Consider the following 22,112-nt stretch of genomic DNA (forward strand, 5'->3'; position numbering starts at 1 on the left):
GGCAGCTGATAGGAGGCAAGGCCTCTCAGTCAAAAGAGTGGCTCTCTGGAGAAGAGGAGCTTGAAATGTTCTTTCTCATGTTATTTTCCTTTGTTAATTCCCTGGCAGGACTCTACAGCATTTCACACTCGTGGTTGCAATGACTCTGCCAGCACTGATTGCACTGCCTGGTGCAGGACACCCATGCAAAAGTGTGTAAGTGCTGGAGCAAGGGACTGGTGCATGCAAAGTGGCTGCCCCAAAAATAACAGCAGGGCCCTGGAGAAACAGGACTTTTTGTTGTGAGTTCCATAGATCAAATAATAATTAATGATGCAAACACAACTAATATATAAGTAGAAAAAGGATTTGCTGGTTGAAGTGGTGGGTCTGTAGCATCTGTCAAGTGATCGGGACAGCAATGGCCAGTCCAGTGAGGGAGCAGTGCTACCCAGTATTTTGTAAGACAGCAAACCTCAGTCAGGATGGACCCCGTGCTGCTGAGTGTTCAGCAAACATGAATTCAGCTGTTGGAGGCAGGCTGGCTCACGGCTGAGCACCTTGTGCTGGTGTCACTGTGTCTCCGGGCTGCTCTGGAGTGCCAGGATCAGGAGATCGGCATCTCCCGGAGTCCCCTGCCCGCCCCCGTGCTCTGTCCCTGCGGGCACTGGGGCGGGCCGGGGGAGGAGGCCGCTGTGCCGGGGCCGCATGCTCCGTGATGGAGGAGGTGAGCCACCCTCCCTGGGGCACCCGGGGATCACCCATCCCCCGAGAGGTGATGTCAGGAGGAGCCATCACTTTTGAGAGGTGGCCCGGGCGGGTGACCCTCCGCATCCCCTCGGGAGAAACGCGGGTTGGTGGCGCACTGCGCCCGGGAGTACACAGCGAGGGGGATGCCCGGATGCGCACCCCGCAGCACCGCAGCGCTCGGGGGTCCGCACTTCCACGGGCAGTGGTGGGGGCCCGTTCCCGGCGGGGTCCCCACGGCGGCGGGCGGTGCGGTGCGCGGTGCGGTGGTGTGCGGTGTGCCATGCGGTGCGATGGTGCGTGGGGCCGTGCGGTGTGGTGCGGTGCCGTGCAGTGTGGTGCGGTGCGGTGCGATGGTGCATGGTGCCGTGCGGTGCGGTGCGGTCGTGTGCGGTGCGGTGCAGTGTTGCGCGGTGCGGTGCAGTGTTGCGCGGTGCCGTGCGGTGCGCTGGTGCGGGGATACGGTGCGCTGGTGCGGCGGTGCGCGGTGCCGAGCGGGGCCGGGGGCGTGCCGCGGCGAGGGCGGCCCCGCTCCTCCCCCGGCGGCCGCGGCGCGGCTTTAGGCGGCGGGCGGCCGGGCCGGGCCGTGCTGGGATGCCGTCGGGGGCCGCGCTGCTGGCGCTGGCCGCGTTGCTTTGCGCCGTCCCGCCGCCCGGTCCCCGCGGGGCGGCGGCGGCAGCGGCGTGGACCGCCTGGCTGAACGTGTCGTGGGAGAACGGCGTGGACCGCAACCGGAGCGGCTGGGAGGCGGGCGAGAGCGGCCTGTACGGGCTGGACTCGCCGCTGCAGCCGGCCGAGGGGCTGCTGGTGCTGCCCGACAGCCCCGACGCCTTCAATGCCTGCAGCGCGCTCACCAACTTCAGCGGGGCCCCCCCGGCCGGCGGCTCCCCACGCTGGCTCGCCCTCATCGAGCGCGGCGGCGGCTGCTCCTTCGCCGACAAGATCCGCCGGGCCGCCGAGCGCGGCGCCGCCGCCGCCGTCATCTACAACTACCGCGGCACCGGCAACGAGGTGCTGCCCATGTCCCACCACGGTGAGCGCCGGGGAGCGGCGGGGGGCTCGCAGACAGGGGGGTCCCCGCGCTGGGAGCGGCCCCTTCCCTCCCTCGGGGGCTGCGGGAGCGGGGCCCGGCCCGGCCGCACATCCGCGGCTCCTCGGTGGCAGCCGGGAATGTCGCTGCCTCCCCGTACCACTGGAGTTTCTGCCTGGACTGGCCAGTGCTGTTTCAGGCGCTGATGATGTTGTTTTTTCTCCGATTAATGAGTAACTGTGTCCCAAATCTCTGGCTGCTGCTGGAGCTGAGGACGAGTGGGCTCGGGCCGGGCCGGGCCCTGGGTTTCTGGCCCGAGCCTGTAGAGGTGATGGATGCGGAGGTTTTTAATGCCTGTTGAGACTGTGGAGTTGATTGGGGCTGTAAAGTAGGCTGGGTTTCCACGCTCAGGTGCTGTTTCTCCCTATGCCCTGCGCACTAACCAGCTCAGGCATAAGCGAAGTACGAGACTCTTCTGTAGGTAACTTTGCAGCAGCAAAATGCCTCTTCTAATGCAAGTAGCTGAAGGTCTTTAAAGGTTGTTTTCCAGTTTGAACAGGCTGATAACAGAGCTCCTCTTCTCTTGCTATACAAAGTCTCCTACTTAGTGGAAGGTTTTTCCTGACCTGCCTGTCTTTTAAATGAAGAGTGAGATTTGGCTGTGTTTTAGGCTAATGTTACCTAAGGAACAGACCTAGGCTGAAAGCTGTGTAAATGCCTTCTGGTGCCCTGTGTGTGACAGGATGAGTGACTTTGGTGGCTCTGTTGGACAGACATGCACTCTTGTGGGTGTGTTGGAGTTCTGTCAAGTGACACTGCTTTGGGAAGCCCCATCTTCTGGAGAGAAACTGAACCATGAAAATGAATACTGCATCTTAAAGCTCTGAGTGGTTTGAAAAATAATTATATCCCTGCAGCAACCCTCTTTGAAGGTTTGGAGAGGATTTCTGTTAGCAGTGGAGGCAAGTGTTCTGGTGAGACAAGAAAACAGTAGCTGCCTCTGGAGGTCTGCTGTCTTAATGAACTTGCAATCTTAAAGAGCTGTAGGACTGTTGCTACTCTGCTTTAAGAATTCAAAACATACAGTCTGGATAGGCTCTGGCCTTTCTGAGGCAAGGCTTTCTTATGTAATCAAATCATCAGCTGACAAATGCTATTGAGATCTGACTATTGCTGGGCGAGTTCCTCCTGCTGAACTGACAGAGCCTCCCTGCCCTGAGCCCTGTTCTGTGTGCCTGCCTAATCCTGCAGCTCTTGGAGGAGCTCCCTTGGCACTGCTGGCCTGGCTAGGTCACTGCTGAACCTGTTCTTGAGGGGAAGGACCATGTGCTCCTGCCCCTCCTCCATGCTGGCTGATGGAGACTTACAGCATCTTAACCTTGCTGGGAGCTGCCTCTCGACATGAGCCAGGGGCTCCTGGCAGGGTTTGCTCCAAGAGGAGCTCCCTCCTTTCCTGTGCTGTCCTTAAGCTTTTGCTGAGGCATTTATGTCAGAGTGGCTCTAACTGTCCTGATTATCCTGCATGATGGCATGGATACTCGAGGGCATGTTGAAACTTCCCAGCTGAACTGCAGACAAATAGGACAGGGACTCCTTGGAGAAGACAGCTTCTGTCAAACCACTTATTTAATCTGCCTGACTCCTCCTTGCCACGCCATAGCACAATTGTTAGGCTAAACTTGGGCTAAGCTTGTTGCTGCTGTTGCTTTTACTGCTTGTCTTTGTTTTAGTCCCTCACTTTCTTTCCTGTTCCACCCTCCTTTTTGTTATTCTCTGGACGTGAGTTCTTTTTCCATCCTTGTGTCTGTCTGCAAGTCCCTGCCCTTGGCTCTTCCTGCAGTGCTGCTCTTCCTCCTGCTTACGGGGCTTTGGTGACAGCTGTGCCTGGGCCAGCCCTGCCTCCTGTCCCTGCTGGGGGCTCTCTGGTCAAACTGGACAAACACTGCAGGCTTTGAACACAGCACAGCCAGGATGGAGCTGGCTGCAAGGCATCAGCCTCGTTCTGTTTGCCAGGTGCAGGGTATCCCCTGTGCAGTGCTGATGAGCTCAGCCTACAGCACTGCCCCTCAAACTCAGGAGGTCAGAGCAGGTCACTGTGCCCTTTGCTGAGCTGTGCTTTGGGATGGCTCCCCTCTCCTGGCCTCCTTGGTGGCCCTGGGTGCTCTGACTCTCCTGGAGCCAGGGGGAAGGTGGCCATGCCCATTAAAGAATGGGCTTTGTGCAACCACACCTCCCACCGTGTCTGCAGTGGCTGTAGCTGTGCTGGTGGTGACTTTGCAGTCTGGGTTTCCTACTTGGCTGCATTTCTGCTCTGACTGGGGCCATATGCCATCAAGAGAAACCAAGCAAGGCCAGATGCTTCCTCCAAGCTGAGGCAGTGGGAAGTAGCAGGAGATGGCTTTGCTGGGGTGGGGGGGAGTTAAACCAGCAGTATCTTGTGCTCTCCTCTCACCTGTGGGGCATGGAGCTGTCATCTGCTTGGCAGGGAAGGAAGATCTCTGTGGGTGGGCTCTGTATGGCACAATACACTTTCCTTTAAAGAACTTCGGTAGCAACAAAACACACAATTATTAACAGAAGCTTATCTAAAAATGTAGTGTGCCTTTTTCTGGGGCCTTCAGACTTGGCTTTTGAAGTAACTTTCTTGTTTAGAGACTTAAATGGGCCTGTGTTTGCAGCAGTGTTTGTCCTAGTCATCCTGCTTCCAGAGACTTTTTTCTTATAATCATCATGTTTAGTCTGATGAATTCTTCATTGCATCAGTGCTCCATATAACCTTTTGGTGTGCCAACTTAAAAAAAAAAAAAGAAACAACAAAAGCTACCCCAAAAAAGCAAACCACTCTGGCAATTAAAACAACAGAATGCAGTGAATAGCCAAATCAGATATGATCAAATCCTGCCTAATCATCTCTAACAGGTACAATGTGAAGAATTTAATGGAGTCCAAAGTAAAATTTACTTTGTGGTTTATAAGCACAAACCCATATCAATTAGCAAACTTGAGTTTTTAACTGTGCACATTTTAAGATGGTACCGCTCTGTGTCAGGCTGAGCAGGGTTTCAAAGTACAGTTCTGTGTGCTCATAATTGCACCTCTCTGTAATCTCTATTGACCTTCTGGAAAAGACATTTGATTGGAGAAAACCAGCAGCATGTGGGGAAAAAAGTGGAGGGCAAGAGTTGGTGTGTGTTAAAGGTGGACCTTACCTTAAGGTAGAACCAGGCTGTTGGGTGGCTTTGGCTTGAGGGCATGGTGGTGCCTGTGGGAAGCATTCTTTGCTGTTCAGTATTTCCTTGCAGCTGGGGAAGAAGGATTCTTTGCAGGTCAGAAAGCAACTGTGGTAATTTTCTTTGGTTTCTGTGCTATGGTGTAACTCTAGAGTGAGAAGCACATCACCTGCTCTGCAGAGGGCTTATTCTGGGGAAACAACTGAATGGTTCTGCCTCAAGCAGTAACAGTGTGAATCAGGCTGACAAGGTCTGGTTCAAGTGCAAACATGCATCAGTGGGTGAAAGGGGAAGGAAAGGTTAAATGTGCAGCACTGCTACTTATTCTGCAGGAGTTTCACTGAGGTGAAGTCTTACCTTCATATGCTTAGAGAAAACAGTGCATGGCAGAAGAGTCTAGCTGTGCTCCACTGCTTTTTGTGAGGTATGATCTTCAGAAACAAGCTAAAACTTTGCCAAGGTATTGAAAGGCTGATGGGAGCTGTAGAACTGTTAAAGATTGAGTCAGAATTGTAATCCCAAGGCAGGCTGTGCTGAGACTTTGTAAGCCTTGAGAAAACAAATAGTGCACCTCTCTCTGCAGTGAGAGAAACTTGTGCTGAGAACATCTGAGGAGAGGAATGAGGATGGAGGATCTAATTAATGACACTTCCTCTCTCATGTTCCTTGGCTGTGGCCAGATGAGCCTCTGCAGATCATTAAGCCTTTCCTACAGCTCCTTTTTGAGAAGGACCTTGCCTGCATCTGCTGTGCCTGGATGGTATTTGCAGTCTGTAGTGTCTGGAGTTTATAGTTCTTTGCATCTGAAAATAGCTTTTTGATGTGTATGTGCTGAGCTTTGTCTTTATGCACTCAAACTCAGTTTGGTTCTCCTGGCTGCCTGGTTCAGAATAAATTAATGCCACAGCTGTAGTGGCATTCAGATAAGCCATTGTAGCAGGTGGGTCTGGCTGGTGACCCTGATCCCCCACCTCAGGGGATGGTGGGGTGTGACAGTGACTGGGGCTGCCCCCAGCACAGCAGTCTGTGAGCAAACAGGAGGGGCATTGAGAGACTGGATGGGACAAACTGGTGCTATTGACAGCTTCTGATCCCTGCTCTTTGTCTTTATGATAAAATTTAGGTACCTCTGTGCCATGGAAAACTGTAGGGTAGGCATCATCCCTTAGGTAGCCTGGAATAGGTCTGTGAAGTGCCCTTGCACTTTGGGTTTACTGAGCTGCTGAAATGTGAGGGGATGAATTGAAATCCTCAGTGACAGCTGTGGTAGCAGAGGCTTCATTGTGAGGGACATCATGTTACTAAAACAATGACAGTGCTTGTTTGCCTCCAGCCTTGAGTGTGCTGGTGAGCACACAGCAGTCAGCTCAGCACAGCTCCCCACTGTGTCCACTGTGACCTGTCATCTCTTCACAGACAGATGCTTTCTGGCTGAGCCTGTGCCATTTACATCATTTTACCATTAGCTTTCTCAAACTCACTTCTTCCCAGTGAGCACTGAGCTGCCACATGAGTGGTGAGCTCATTCTCATTCAGAGAGGGTGAGCAATGTATTTACTAAACCAAAACTGCTGAAAACTGGTGAGTAAAGTCACCAAAGAATTTTCATTAGGAATTTTGCTTGCTCTTTCTCCAGGAGGTTTTAGATGCTGTTTGCTAGATTGAAAGGTGGTGCTTCAGTCCTGCAGGTGCCCCTGATCAAGCAGCATGTGAAGAGAGCTGTCCTACAAGATCTCATTCATTTCTGTGCCCTTGAAAAGTGTTACTGTCCTGGCTGCTGTTTTAGAGGATGATTTCATGTTGTAAGTGTTCTAAGATTTAGGGGACAGGAGCATTTATGTTACACTTTAAGGTTCAAAAGGGGTGGGAGTGGGGGGGGGAGAAAAAAAGGGTTGGTAATGCAAAAAAATTCATTTGACAAATAATAACAGTATTTAAACTGAATAGAGTGCAGGTTGGTGTCCACCTCCAGTATTCCACTGTAGTGCTATTCAGGGAGGCCTGGACAGGCTGGAGAGCTGGGCAGAGAAGAACTAATGAAGTTTAGGAGCTGTCTGCACCTGGGGAGGAATACCCCATCCAGGCTGGGGCTGATCTGCTGGAAAGCAGCTCTGTGAAGAACGCCCACATGCCCTGGTGGACTCCTGTCCATGACCAGCAGTGTGTTCTTGTGGATCCTGGGTGCATTGGGAAGAGGTGAGGGAGGTGGTCCTGCCCCTCTGCTTTGCCCTGGTGAGGCCTCATGTGGGGTTCTGTGTGCAGTTCTGGGCTCCTGGGTTCAAGACAGACATGGAACACCTGCAGTGAGTCCAGAGAAGGCCTGTGAAGATGATGAGGGACTGGAGCATCTGTCATACAACCAAAGGTTGGGTGAGCTGGGCCTGTTCAGGCTGGAGGTGAGAAGACTGAGAGGGGACCTCATCAGGGCACACGAATGTGTTAAGGGTGGGTGTCAGGAAGATGGGACCAGAATCTTCAGTGGTGTCCAGAGCAAGACAAGGGACAGTGGGCACAAACTGAAACACAGAAAGTTCCATCTGAATAGGAGGAAAAACTTCTTTAGTGTGAAGGTGACTGAGCACTGGAACCGAGTGCCCAGAGAGGTTGTGGAGTCTCCCTCATGGAGATATTGCAATCCTGTCTGGATGTGATCCTGTGCAGCCTGCTCTGGGTGAGCCTGCTTTGGCAGGGCACTGAGCTAGGTGATCTCCAGAGGCACCTCCCCACCCCAGCCATTCCATGATTTTGTGTGAATTTTGCTTGCCCCTGTCTGTGGAAAGGCTTCTGTGTTTAGGAGGAAGAGATCAGACATAGTGCCTTATGTCAAGTAAAGCAAGCTGAAAGTAGACTTAATTAAGCTTAGGTAATAGTGTGAGGGAAAAGGCAGTCCAGTCAAGCAGTTTAGATCATAAGGGGCTGTAGCTTTAAATGACTGCAAAATAACCTGAATGTAAATGATTCTTTTATCTTGGTGCCAGGTAATGTTTGTGCAGAACATGCAAAGCAGGGGAAGAAGGAACAAGCCGACAACATCAGCTTATCCAGTCTTATATTGCACTCTCTTGAACTGTGAGTTCAATCACCTTCCCCTCCTGCAAAGGGGAGAGCTTTTCACAGGGCAATGAAGGTGTTTCCTCTGCCAGTGTCTGGGATGGAGGATGACTCTGGGCATGAGCACATTCCTGATGAGATTTTGCCTTGTTCCTGTGGATGACAGCAATCAGCACTTTATTTTTTTATCCACACTGTACCGTGGATGACAGCAGAGCTGGCCTGCAGGGTCTGGTTTCAGTGTCTGAGGCCAGGGAGAGCCCTCATGTCCCAGAGTGGGGAGTGCTGCTGACACTTGATGGCTTTTCTGTGCAGTGCTGGCCTGTGATCTGAGGTGAATTACGTAAGGCTGGCAATGCCAGCTCAGCCTGTGTACACTGCTAGTTTATTTTTCCTCCTACAGTAACAGATAGCAGTGAGCTTGTACCAGCCTGTTTGATAACCACCAGAAATCCTGTTTCTTACTATTCAAGTACAGTGAGATAAGCAGTGTTCAAGACACAGTACTTTTGTTTTTTCTGAACATGGAAGATAGGCTATCAGATATTCCTCTTACATGCCTGAGGAGCCAGGTGTGCCAAACTGGTACGAAATGGTTGCAGTGTAAACTGACAGTGCCTTTCATGTTACAGAACAGGAGATAGCTTGATCTCCTAATGCCTTTTTTGCTGATGGAGGGGTTGGAGGGGTGCCAGGGGAATACCTCTAGCTCCTTTGGCATAAGGCACAACTATTACTGCTCTGTGCTGCACGGACCATATCTTGTAGATAAAAACAATGATCCAGGTACCAAGGCTGGAGTTGTGTTTGATCTCCTGAAAGAACCTTCAGATAGCATTTCTGCTCTGGTGCTGTGGTTAAGGAGAACCTGTTAATTCTTTGAGAATTCAAACTCCAAAGTCTGCACTTCTCTTATTTTTTTTCTTTCTTTCAAAATATATGAAACATTCAAAATCAAAAGTAATTTCTTCCATTCTGCTTTTTCTGAGTGGGTGGCTTATGTGGTTGCCAGCTGGGTTGTTGAAATGGATTGATGATCCCACCAGCAGCAAGGATGGAGTGGGGGTGTTCCCAAGTGGAGTGCTGGGAACACTGGGGTGAGCTGTGCTGGTCCTGGGGAGAAGCAGCGTGGCCATAACAAAGGCACTGTTTGCACAAGGTGCTCTCTGGAAAGAGTGCAGGAATACTGGTAAAACTGTAGGCACTTAATTTCAGTCTGATTAAAGATGAGGCAAAACTTCAGACTCTGAGAAAGCTGGGGGGAAAAAAATGATGGGATCCAAAATGTTGTAAGCTGTGTTGGCATGGTAGCTTCTTCCTTGTTCTGGTTTTAGCAGCTGGCAATAGAATGCATACTTTTGGTTGCATCTTGCTTTGCCACCTAAGACACCCCTCTCATAGCTTGTTTCCTGCCTGAGGCCAAGCCCTGTCAGGACCTCTGTCTGGGCTGGTGGTCTCAAGGCCACCATAACATGTTTCAGTTCCTGTCACAATGGGACCCAGGCAGCAGCTCAGGATGTATTGGGTGGGGGTGATCCTCTTGCTTTTGTCTGGAAGCACAGAAGTTGTCACAAACGTGTGCTGATGGAAATGGCCTCTCACTGCTGCCCTTGTGCCAATGTCAGGGCCACCAGCTGGCCACTCACATGTGTTCATCTAAAGGAGAGCTGAAATGGCAGCAGGAATCTCTGGGGTTGACAAGAGTCAGTGAGGACTGAAGCTGTCATCTGGTGGCGTCCTTGTGAGCTATGGAGTCTGAAACAAATGGAATATGTTTCCTTCTTTAAGGGTAAAACTTTTTCACAAAGTATGGCTTAGTAGCTGGAATGGTTTTGCAGGCTGATGGTGACATTTCATTAATAGAAATTGCTATTCTGTGTCTTGTGTTGTGCATGTTTGGTTGCAAAATAGATTTACTGTGAGACATGCAGAAATATAGGGGAATAGGGTTTTTTTTTGCTTTTTTTTGACAGGCTTTTTATTTTCTCATTGTTGCAGCCTGTTCTTCCACACTTTCTTCCATGCTTATGAAAGAAAGTCTCAGCTTCTGACTTCTTTGCTTGCTGCTAACACCTGACTCCAGCTCATTTTATTTGTGACCTATAAGCCCTAGTTCATCCTTAAGAGTAGTTGCAGTCTGGGAGACTTATTTTTTTCTCTTCTCTGTGTGATGTTGTCTTTATGAGGAGCTTTCTGAATAAAATATGAGTTTTGTCCCACTGAGGAAAATTGCTTGCTGTGTTGGATCACAAGCATTATGTGAACAAGCTGGAAAACTAATAAACACTTCTCCAAAGCCAGCCTTTGTGGTTTAACACCAATCCAAGGGGTTTTTGGTAGCTGAAAATTGAATAACTTTCAGCAGAGGGAAATAACTTGAGTAACTCAGCAGAGGCAAAAACAATTGGTCTTCCCATTAAAGAGTGTTTGGCCGGGGGGTTAGCTAAAAATAGCACTTTGTTCACAGTCTTTATTCTTCTCCATGCAATGTTTATTAAGAATGATTTGCAGGTGATGGTTTAATGCAGTGAGACTCCTGATTAGCTGGTCTCAAATCTGCTTTTCTTGTATTTAGTTTAGGGAGAGCAGTGATAATTTACTCATCTCCCTTTTTTTCCCCTCTTAAGAGCTTTTCTGTTATATTGGGACTTTTTAATGTTTCTGCAAATGGTATCAAGTGTCCTCAAGCCCTTGCATGTCACTGAAAGGAAACCAGTTTGCTCTGGTCTGTGCTTGACTGGAGTTGCTTGAAATTTCTTCCTACCATAAACACCTTGGTTCCTTTGACTTGTTGTGGTGTTCAATTAAGCCAATAAAACCTGTTGTTAAAATCAGGATGGCATTTGGCATCTTGCCCCCAACTGTTTGAAAGTGGAGCACATCTCCCTTCATATTTACTTCCCTCCGAATCTGCAGTAGAAACTCATAAAAACACTTGGACTTCACAGTGTAATTTCCCTCAATAATTTCTCTATTGCTGCTGAAAATACAGAAGTGAAGGGTGATCTATGTCTTTGATTGCTCAGTGGCTGGGGAAGTGCTCAAAAGTACTGTCAAATTTAGAAAAGAGGTGCTAAGAAGCAGCAGGAGGGAGTTGGATCCATTACAGGAAGCAAGCCCTACACAGATATCACAATCCCCAGTGACCTTACTCTGTAGAGGATTTATTTTCAACTTCATGTAGTTCAAAGGCATGTTAAAATGTAAATCACCAAAGTGTTGTGTCTAAAATAGGACAGTCTGTGTCCTATATAGAAGTGAGGAATGCTGTGGAGAGGAATGAGTCCTAAACGTGGTTCACTTATGCCTCTCATAGGTAATGGCACACACTTTCAGCTGGACAAGCACACAGTGGTGACACTTGTTCCATTGGTTCATATTGAATCTATAAATACTGTTTAGAAACCTCCCTCAGCCATTTCTTTAGCACTTGAAGCAGGACATCTAAGACAATGCCTCTGAAACAACAGCTGGGAACTGAGCATGGCTTCCCCTTCTTTGCAGGTGCTGAAAAGATTGTAGCAATTATGATTGGCAACCTGAAGGGCATGGAGATCCTGCGCCGGATCCAGAGCGGCCTGAGAGTCACCATGGTCATCGAAGTGGGCAAAAAGCGCAGCCTCTCCATGAACATCTTCACCATCCTCTTCATCTCTGTGTCCTTCTTTGTTGTGGCAGCAGCAACTGTGGGCTGCTATGTCTCTTACTCTGCTCGGAGACTCATTATGGCAAGGGCTCAGTCCAGGGAGCAGGTGAGTTTGTGCTGTTGTTTCTTTATATCCCCATCCCTCCATGGTGTGGAACTTGAGGTTTGCAAGTTTTGGTTAAGCACCAAAATTACTGAATTTGTTTGATCTTTAAAATGCTAGGGGATACATCTTTGTGCAGCTTAAAACTTTCCTAAAGAACAGCCAAGAGTAAACTGCAGGGAGAAAAGTTGATTGTGCTGAGCTAACTGTGTTTCCTACAAATATTCCCTGAACTGCAGTGTAGTGCTAATGCTGATGGAGTGGGGGCTGTGAGAGAGCTAAACTGCTTTTAGCTGAGCCTCATCCTTCCCACACAGCACTGCCTATGTGCTTGCCATAACAGGAGACACGACTGGAAGTGTGTCTGACTTTAGCTACAGGTTGGGAGGCTGCTGCTTGTTGAAAGCTGCTTTCTGACTGAAAGCTTTCTGAGAATTATGTGGCAGACTCAGGGTTGGAAATATTGGAAGTTGTCATCTGCCTGTGGGATGTAGCATTGCCACTCCTGGATAAAATGTGGAGTTATCTCTAAGCTGATGCTGTTCTCTTGCTGACATTTGTGGACAGAGATGCAGCCTCCTGCTGATGAATCCCCTCCTTCAATACCCTGCCATCTACCTTAGTCTCACAGCTCTGTTTAACAATGCTAAATAAATCTGAGCAGGAAAATCTGGGTGCCCTATGCACTGTTCATTAAAGCAAATTCAAATGTTTCCTTCTTTGAAGGTAAAGAAACTGCAGATGTTATTAATGTCTCAGTGATAGCTGGTACTGGAAAAATCCAGTCTGCTTGGCTAGAAGTCTTGGGTTCCATGTGCACAAGGAGGTTGAAAAAATAGCATTGATAAATGACATGCCAGTTCCACATGATTTCAGCAGAACTGGAATCAAGGAGCCCCAAGAAGTGCTTTGTGGAGTATAAGAATACAAGAAACCTTCTCTGCTGTCAGGGTGTAAAAATATACTATTCTGTCAAAGGGAAACTCAAAGACAATCCAGAATTGTTTTCAATTGTTTTTATACCCTGACATCTCACACTGCCCTCACAGTGATTAGGTAAGTAAGGAATAACAAGAAAATGCTTGTTAGTTGAGGTGAACTAATGAAAGGTGATGCTGCCCTGTTAGCTGCTGACTGGATTTTTAGTGTAGCTCAGAGTTTGAGAGTTCTGAGTGCTTTGGCTCCAGGAAGTACTGAATATTAGTCAAACAACATCCTGGCTTGTATGGCACATCTTGGGGGCTTTTCTGTCACCATTCAGCCCTTTGCTTGGACTTGAGTGAATATTGAGAAAAGCCAGTCATGTCAGCTTCTGATCCAAGTGAAAAAAGAAGTTTGGTAGCACAGCTGTCCTAACCTAACAGTTAAACCAGAGCAGTTCTTTCCTCTTGAGCAAGCTACACTGTGCAACCTGCTTGTTCCTTCTTGAATGCATCTTTTATTCTGGGCCTGAAATTCAAGTCTCCACCTCTGCAGTTTCTTCCTGCATTGGGAGGTCAGTAGCAGGAAGGTGGAGAATTGAGGGAAGTGTGGTAGTTGGCTTTCTACCTTTCTAGTCAGTGGAGTGCTGACAAATTCAGTTCTCAATATAGTAACCTTTCTTAATAGAGCAAAATGACCCATGATGTTATCTGTGGCCTGGTTTCTAATTTCAGCTCAAGTCTTTGCTTCCTTTGATTTCATAAAGATTAAATGTTGCAGCTGAGAAATTACCTAATTAATGGCTTTGGAGGAGGCAAATTGCTCAACTTTCCAGCAATTCAAAACTGCTTCAGTGGCAATAGCTACCTGTGGGGAAGAACTTCCTTAGCTTACAGGAGAAAAGCAGGAGTTCCCAACCTCCTCAGAGCTGTCTGGTCTGCACTGCTATGGTTGTGCTCACAGCTGCCAGGAAGGCACCCTTATGCAGAAGGGGCTGGAGGTAAAATTGGCAGCTTTGAACAAGGAAGACCTAGGACTGAGTGACTCCAAACCTAATTTTCCCGTTTAGATACCTCACTACTTCTACCTGCCAGAGCCTGATAAGAGTTGGGACCTGACCTGTTTTGTGATATCTTGATTCTATTTCCTCAACTTAGCTTTTTTTTCTAGCTTTTTCTGTGTTGGGGATTTTATACTTCTAATACAATTCATGTTTCACATTATCCTGAAAAACCTGGCTTCACAAAATGCTTTGACATTCCAAGCTCGAGTATCCTGGTAGACTGTTCCACATAAAGCTTCTGCAACCTTTCTCCATCCCCTGGAGGGGTGTTCTGCTGTACTTGCCAAAATCACTGTTAAAGGTGACTTTGTCATTGATGCATTTAACGAGGAGCAATTAAACTGGTGCCCATGCAAAACTTAAAATATTGTTTCAAGTAAATTATTAACAGTGCAGCCAGTTGGGTCCTGTCTAATATGCTTGGCCTGACATAGATGTGTAGATGAGATATTGTCTGAGGGAGTACATTCCTAGAAAGTTTAGTTTTCAGTTAATAAACTGCAGTAGTGATGACAGTGCTGGCCATGTTTGAGAAGTGCTTGTCTTGCTGCATTCCTGCTTAGTTGATGCTGCCACGTTTGCTGCTCAGACTTTTGGGGCCCTCAGCCAGCAGCAGTGTTGTGGCTGCTGCCCTGTGGCTGCAGCCTCAAACCTTGACAAGGGCAACATCATTTCAAAGTTAACCATAAGTGACATACAGAAACACATTGATGTCTTCAGCAGAACTTCACAAACTTGCAAGAAAATCTCAGTAGTTCTTGTTTCTAAACAAATGTGCATGTCTGCATGCCTCACCTTTGGATTCTATGTGTCTCTTCCTTGATAGCTGTTAGTAGCTGCTAGCTATTAAACTCCTAAAACCAATACTAATACAAATATAGCTCATTTTGTGCTAGGATATTTGACAGGTTCCCAGGGGGATGTATAAATCAACTTGTTTGCTATTAACTGCTTTAGCACAAGGAATCTTGTGCAGACTTGAATGGTCAGTCCTTGCAAGATTGTTAGGTGTCAGCAACAGCCCTTGTCCCACTTGTCCTTCTGTACTTGTGCCACCAGTACTGCACTTGGAAAAATTTCATGTAACTGAGCTAAAATGCCTAAGGAGATGGAATGCTGGAAAGGCAACAGTGTGGGGCTCCTGCAGACAGCAGTGGAATTAGAAAGAGGCTTTTTGGTTAGCTGCAAAACTTGAGTCTGGTCTGTCCCTGAGGTTAGTGTTGTGTTGGGGATGGCACTGTCAGAGCTGCCTGAAGTGCACCAGGTAGGGAGGGGACAGTCCCATTCTTGGAGTCAGGAGCACCACCAACCTGTGACCTTTACACAGAGCCTGGCTCGTGGGCTAATCCCAGGTACTGCAGTGACAGCTGGACAGCAACAGTTGCCTGGCAAGCTGTAAAGCAGTGGGAGCAGAGGAGTAGTTCAGGGTGTATGGTGCTAAGTGGGCTGATTGGTAAAGAATCTTTCACCTTTCATCAGAATGTTTGTGGCAGGAAGGTGTCCTAAAGTGAGTATAACATAAAACAATTGATTGTTGAACTCCATGCTCAGTCTTCTGTACCAAGTCAGTTTGAAAGCTTCAGTTTCTTCTAGCTGGGTCTAATGTGATCAGGGTATTGTCTTTCATCTTCTCAAACTAAAAAACCCTTATAATTCCTGTGCTTTGTGAGAAGGTTAGCTACAACCAAAGCAGACATAAATGTGTGTCTGGTGTGTCATCCAGTCAGGAGCTGCATCAGTATGTCCCAAAACTCCATTTCACGTTGACTCCAAATAGTATGGTCATGCTTACTTGGCTTTTTCTGATAACATCTGGGTTTTTTAAACTGTTGCTTGCTTGCAGTAGGCAGCTGGGTAAGTATTAGTAAATGAATAGTGAGGTGGCAGTGTCTGACCAGGACTGCTTTGTGTCACAGAGGCGGCTGAGGGCCAGGGCCAAGAAGGCCATTGAGCAGATGCAGCTGCGCACCCTGAAGGAAGGGGACAAGGTAGGACTGGCCCTGTGACCCCCCCTGCATTCAGCACAGCCCTGGCATGAAACCTGGGCAGCTCCCTGGTACTGGAGCAGGAGGCAGAAGCCTCTCTGAGCCTGTAACTCTTGGTGGCAGAGACAATTCCTCTTTCAGACCGGGTCCTTTTCCAGGCTTCAAGACTTCTATTCAGTATAAACCAGTTTATTTTGTTAGCTGCTTGCTTCTAGTCTTGCTGATGTGAGAGGACCCAATTTGCTGGCATGAAGGCTTAAACATAAACTAGAATCTAATCAGCTTCTCTAGCTCTTGTAACTAAAACTGGAGGCAGCAGTTTCTAAACCTCTACACTAGTGCCTCCAGTAATCCAATAACAGTTTCAGCTGGAATTCTAAACCATGGGTTTAAATTTTCAGTGCTTGTTTTGAAGTGTCAGCTTGACTCTGAGTAATCCACAATGTGTGTTTATATAAGATTATATTTGGGAGCATTGTGGATGACTCTAGCTAGACCCCTTCATAAAGTAAATCTGACTGGAGTTCAGAGGAAGCTTTCCAAGTGTGTTAAAGCTGAATCTTCATTTCACTGTTTTAGGAAACTGGTCCAGATGGAGATTCCTGTGTTGTGTGCTTTGAGCAGTACAAGCCGAGCGATGTCATGCGTGTTCTGACTTGCAAGTAAGTTGTCTTCCAAACTGGCCCTTTATCCAAAATTCTGCCATGTTTGTTAACAAACTTTCCTCAAGCTATTGTACAGTGAGAATTCTTGAATATGTATCAAAACAATGTTTTGAACAACAGAAACAGTGTGAATACACAATTGTAGTGTGTCCCCATGGCCTGTGTTCGTCACCTCCCCTGTGAGTGGATTGACACACATAACTTGGCAGGCCACAGGGTCCCTCAGTGGGATGCCAGGACTTTTTAAAGATTTCTTCCTTTGCTGGTGTATCAGAATGTTACCACTAACTTGTAGGTAATTGGCATAATGTTGCCCATTTCTTGTCCCTTATATTACTGTTTACTACGAGGGTTGTGTTTCTGCTAAATTTGTTAAAACATGCTGGCTTTTGTAGTTTAGAAGAAAACATTTCTATTCTTGTATGCATCCTCTGAAACAGAGACCAAAATAGAGCTGTAGCAGTTTATTTTTCTGCAATTCTCTCCTGTTGTACCTCACTGCTGTGCTGCTGTGGAAGCCAGTAGTGAAGCACTAAGGCTTTAATGTGATTGCTCCCAAGGTGAGCAGTGAAGCTGCCTCAGGGCTTAAGGAAACTTGTTCTGTGGGATTTCCGCCTGTGCCTGCTGACTTGAACTGCTCTGGCCAAGCTTCTAAAATCAGAAGGCTGCCACATGAACTACCTGAATTGTGCAAAGGAGGAGGTGTCATGACCCTCAGGGAGGGTTACAGAAAGTACTTGTAAACATTTTGATGTAGGACAATGAAGTTCTGAAGAATAGAAAAATGGGTAGCTGCTGTTGTGTGCTGAGCAGTGCTGTCAAACACTGGCAAATCTCAGCTGCAGTTACCTGTGCACCAGGTTTCAGCTTTGCAAGGCTTTCTCTGCTCACAAGCAGTAGGACCTCTAAGCTGTTTTGGTAATACAAAGTTGGTCTGCTAAGGTATTATCAACCAACTCCCTTGATCTAATGCTTGATACTTTAAAAAACCCCAAAACTCAATAACCTTTCAGGCATGTATGTTAATGATAATCCAGTTGTCGTGTTTATGCTCATAGGTAGTTTTGTTTAGTAATGGACTAAGTGCCATGAGTACAGAAACTTGTAGAAGGCTCCAGACACTTTGCCTGATAGGAGACCTGACTTCTCATTATTTCCCTATAAACCCTGTTAGTCTTGGTATGAACCTGCAAACAAAACAAAGCATGACTTATTTGGGTAAGAGTGGAGTAATATCTTTTGATTGTGTTCTTTATACACGAATTTGCCGCATTTGCTCTGAGACTGCTTTTACATACATTTGTGATGTTTCCTTCCTCTGTGGCCCAAATGCAGTTCTCAGAGGCATGCTAGCTTAAAATGACTCATGGACTTGATAATCCTCACGAGTGGTGATATCTGCCAGTATCAACCATATTAAATTTTCCCTCATGTGAGAGACAAACTAATATTTACTCCAAGAACATGCTTGATTTTGGTGGTTGACCTCAACACCGAGACCCTACTTGCTGGAAGCATTTAACTCTATCTATAAAAGAACCAATCAAAGGACTGTTCCTATGAATCACATTGATGGTATCTGAGTCCCTGGGGTGTGGGTATTTGCCAAGGGCATTCTTGCCCAGAGAGTCAAACTGAAGGCATTTATAATTGCAAAGGTTCACAAGTCCAGTATTAAGTTCAAGGACTTAAAATAGTCAAGCATTGAGAAAGTTTTAGATTTTATACCAAACGTAACGTGGGTGCAGCTGGAAGGAAGTGCCAGTGGTGTGAGCTGAATTGGAGAATCCTTGGATCCTGCTGGAGTGTGGGCTGCTGAGCACTGGATGTGTGATTTTGCTTATCTCATAATAGGGTTGATTAATACTGAGCAGTGCTTGTTTGCCTTGCTGTTTCTATTCAGGCTGAGGAAACAGGCAGATCACAAGATTTCAAGTCATCCTCCTGAATCTGTGGCCTAATTTAAACCCACTGTGGAATTGAGTGTCTTAATAGAAGCACACATTTGCATCTGTGATGGCTGAGCTATATTTACTTTGAGTGTACAGCCTGCCAAATATCCACTTGGAATACACAGTGGTTGCACAGACACAGTTAATGGGTGGGAGTACAGTTTATCTTGAGGACATAACTCTGTGAGATGGTTTGCCTATGTAATTACAACAGAAACAAATGCTATTTAGTTTACATCTGTCTGACAGAAGTTAACTTTAAAGCTAAGGCTGAGGTGTCCATAGTTTTATCATTTAAATTATCAGCTGGGAATGTATTGTACATGGTTTTGGAAAAACAGCTTTAGACTGTTCAGGTGTACCAAAAATGTTAATGCTGAATTATAGCAAGTTGTATTGGGGTACTAATAAGACAAACCAGCTACAGGTTGAAAGATCAACTATCCATAACTTTCAGCTGAAACTTGTGGCAAAATAAGGTCATCCATTCTAGAAGGAATAAATTCTTGGTGTTCAAAAGGGTCCTTCATAGCTGGCACATGAGCAATCTTCCTAGAATGAAACCTAACCTGTTGGCTGCCTTCTTCCACCAGCCATGTCTTCCACAAGACCTGTATTGACCCCTGGCTTCTGGAACACGGGACGTGTCCTCTGTGCAAATGTGACATCCTCAAAGTGTTGGGTGTTGAGGTAAGCCAGCAGCCTGCTGTGGTGGCAGCTGCCAGTCACAGTGTTACACTGGTGTTGTGGCCATTCCTTCAGCTTTTTCATGCTGCCTCTAGAGTGCAGGTGATAACACAGGTGTGCCATGTCTGTGACCAGATGCTGTAGGAATAATTGAGGTGTCCCTTTTAGGGAAGCCTGCAGCTGACCTGGTGAGTTGGTATCACCTAAAGGCTTGGGCAGAATGTCAGCTAGAGCTGACTCACACCTGATGGAAATATTGCTCTTAACTCCTGTGCTTGCAGCTAAGGGTGTTTCTCAAATCTTCAGGCAGACTCTGACAACTCATACTATCCCTGAAAACAGCTTCTCTTAGTTGCTCACTACCTGGAGCCCTTCAAAAGTGAATGTGTTAGCAGGCATGACATTTCTGGAACTGCATGACTTCCTAGGATACATCAGGAGTTTGATGTGTTCTGTAATTACTCATTGTTGCAAGTGCCAGAGGAAGATGCTGTTGCCAGTGCCTGATGCTGCCTGGACCAGTTAAACTGTGAGCCAGCGTTTGCCTGGGGGGCAGATCTGCCCTGAGAGTGGAAGGAAGCCTTTCCTGATACTGGGTAAAAATGCAGAAGCTGTGTCTGAGCTTCCCACTCAATTAGGCAGTAACTGGATTTCCCCTCTGATAACAGCAGATCTTTTATTCCATTTCACATTTTTCCCTGTGCGTAAAAGTGCTCCGGACTCCCTCCTTGCAGACATTGTTCTCTCAGAAAGATGCACCCTCCTTCCAAGTTGTAATTTAACCATTTTCTCTTTTTTTCACATAGATGGATGTAGAACCACGGTCTGAGCCTGTGCAAGCCCCAGGATCCAGTGGCCAAAGACCTCTATCCACTGTCACTATAGTTAATGAAGAGGACAACCTTAGTGAAACAGCATCATCTGGATATGATTCTGTACAGGGACCAGATGAATCTGCTCAGGAGGCACAGGCACCATCAGAAGGTATGTCTGCTCTTTCATCTGCCTTCCTCTACATCATTTGCACTTGGCTGCTTAGGCTGTGAATTTGGGGGAGTTGCCTTCATAGCATCTCACAGGGCTTGAATACTTTGTTTTTCAGGGTTATCTTAATCTTCCCTTTTGTTTTAGCCCTTAGCTCTGACACTTGATCTTTGTTTTCAAATGAAACACAACCTTAATGTGAATTAAAAGCCAAAGTCTATGAAAGAATAGTTCAAAGTCAGACGCTTACTACTTCAAGAGCAAAGAGATTTTTCCAAAGATGTCCCTTGTCCCTTTGTGTCTTTGGAGATTTCATTTGGATGAGTGAGTTTTGTTTTGCTACTAGATCTGTCTGCTTTAAGTAGTTACTTACAAAAAACTTGTGGGGAGTCAGTCTTGCTCTAGCTTAGATGGTGCAAGATAGAGTAGACCAATCCTTCAATTGAATTTCAGATTTGCCGAGGCTGAGTCATCCTTGGCTTTAGAGGGTGTTAATTTGTGAAGAATATCAGATTTTCCAAATACTTTATCTTTTTGAACAAGAGCAAACAAATTGAAAATGTCTTTTTAGTGCTCAGCTTTACACACACATACACACACACATACTCAGTGTTGCTGTTGGCTTTAAAAATTGAAAGGTTGCAGGTAAACAAATGAAAGTAACTATCCCCTGAATTGTGGCCTGGCCTTAGGAAGGGGATGCTCCATTTCCCATGGGAAGCCTAGCTGATGGGAAAATTTGGGATTTGCTGCCTGTCTCCTGCAGGACATGTTGCTACAGCAATGGTGTGTGTTTGGGAGTGCCCTGTTGAAGCACCCCAGTAGGGAAGAGGACACTTCCTATGAGCTAAACATCAGAAGTTGAAATTGCATCCCTCTAAGCAGCTCAAGGCCTGCTGGGCCATTACATTACATGGGTCATTCTCATGTATTCTCACTTGAAGTGGGAAGGACACACAGGGACATCAGCCAGACAAGGTCAGTCTGTAGGGAGAAAGCCTTCTCCAAATCAGCACAGGTCCCCCTCAGTTTATCCTGAGCCTGGTCTCTAGGAGTTGCTCTTGATGCCTGCCTTCAGCAGCCTTAGGATACAAGACCTGCTAATATCCTCCACGTTGGATTCTGTAGCTTTCTGTGGCTTATACACACAACTTCAGCTTGCTCAGCACTACTGAGCTGAGCAGGCATCTCCAGAAAGGACAGGCAATGGCTCCCAAACTAACAAGGGGCAGCAGGAGAGAGGTAGTTGGAGCATGGCCTTGGATTTCCATCTCTGCAGGAAAATGCAGTTTTTTGAGCTTGTGCAAATCAAGTTTGCGTGGTTTGCTTTAGGATGGTAACACTTGGCTGCAGCACTTTTTAACTTGTCTTGGCTTGGTTTTCTTCTGGACAGATAACAACACACATCCTGTGAGTGAAGAACCCCAGCCCTCCACTGTGACTGTCCTTTCACATGGTGACAACCCAGGTTTTGAGGGGGATGAAACACAAGTTGGTGAAAGCAGAGTTGTGCGTGAAGTCACGTCCTAAGAGCATGCCCAGCCACGTGGTGCAAGCCTTCTGCAAGGAGCTGCCTACTGCCATTCCACATAAACCAAAAGTTGCAAGACTGTTGCAGAAAATACTGCATTGGCAATGTTTAGATAAATAGACCTGTCCAAATCGTAATTGTATGGTTTACCTTTCTTAAAACTGTATTTCCTACAGGAGTCTTTAGCACTCTCCAGATAAAGCTGTCTTAAATATAAAGAAAACCAGCAGATTTTAACTAAAACAAAAATTCCATCTTCAGCAAAGCTTCTCTACCATATTTGAGTCAAGTGAGAAGATTTTTTATGTCTCCTAGTTGTCTCCACTGGGAATTGTTTTGAGTTGGGGTTTTTTGTTGTTTGTTATTTTCATTCAAGTGGATTTTCATTGTCAACAAATTTATTTTGATTGTTCTGCTACTTATTTATGAGACAGCTTTGTTTAAAGCAACATGGTATTTAATGTTTCAGTGCACTATTTTGATAGGAGAAAGTGCAAACTAATGCTTGTCAAACTGGATTTTGTCCACAGTGTCTTTG

At 46.8% G+C, this 22,112-nt stretch overlaps 1 protein-coding gene across 1 annotated transcript in view; it reads left to right on the plus strand.

The window, feature by feature from the left end:
- Nucleotides 1-739: 739 nt before the first annotated feature.
- RNF128 (ring finger protein 128) overlaps nucleotides 740-22,112 on the plus strand; it is a 22,120-nt gene continuing 747 nt past the window's right edge. Inside the window, exons 1-7 of the mRNA XM_071442482.1 lie at nucleotides 740-1,759; nucleotides 11,542-11,789; nucleotides 15,687-15,758; nucleotides 16,335-16,417; nucleotides 18,966-19,062; nucleotides 19,866-20,043; nucleotides 21,437-22,112. The exon at nucleotides 21,437-22,112 is cut by the window's right edge and continues 747 nt beyond it. Of these exons, the coding sequence (XP_071298583.1) occupies nucleotides 1,087-1,759; nucleotides 11,542-11,789; nucleotides 15,687-15,758; nucleotides 16,335-16,417; nucleotides 18,966-19,062; nucleotides 19,866-20,043; nucleotides 21,437-21,573 (1,488 nt within the window). The 5' untranslated portion in view covers nucleotides 740-1,086 and the 3' untranslated portion in view covers nucleotides 21,574-22,112. The remainder of the gene's footprint in view (nucleotides 1,760-11,541; nucleotides 11,790-15,686; nucleotides 15,759-16,334; nucleotides 16,418-18,965; nucleotides 19,063-19,865; nucleotides 20,044-21,436) is intronic.

This window comes from Agelaius tricolor, unplaced genomic scaffold, assembly GCF_023055355.1.
Source record: "Agelaius tricolor isolate 1412-34295 unplaced genomic scaffold, bAgeTri1.0.p SCAF_17, whole genome shotgun sequence".
Lineage (NCBI taxonomy): Eukaryota > Metazoa > Chordata > Aves > Passeriformes > Icteridae > Agelaius > Agelaius tricolor.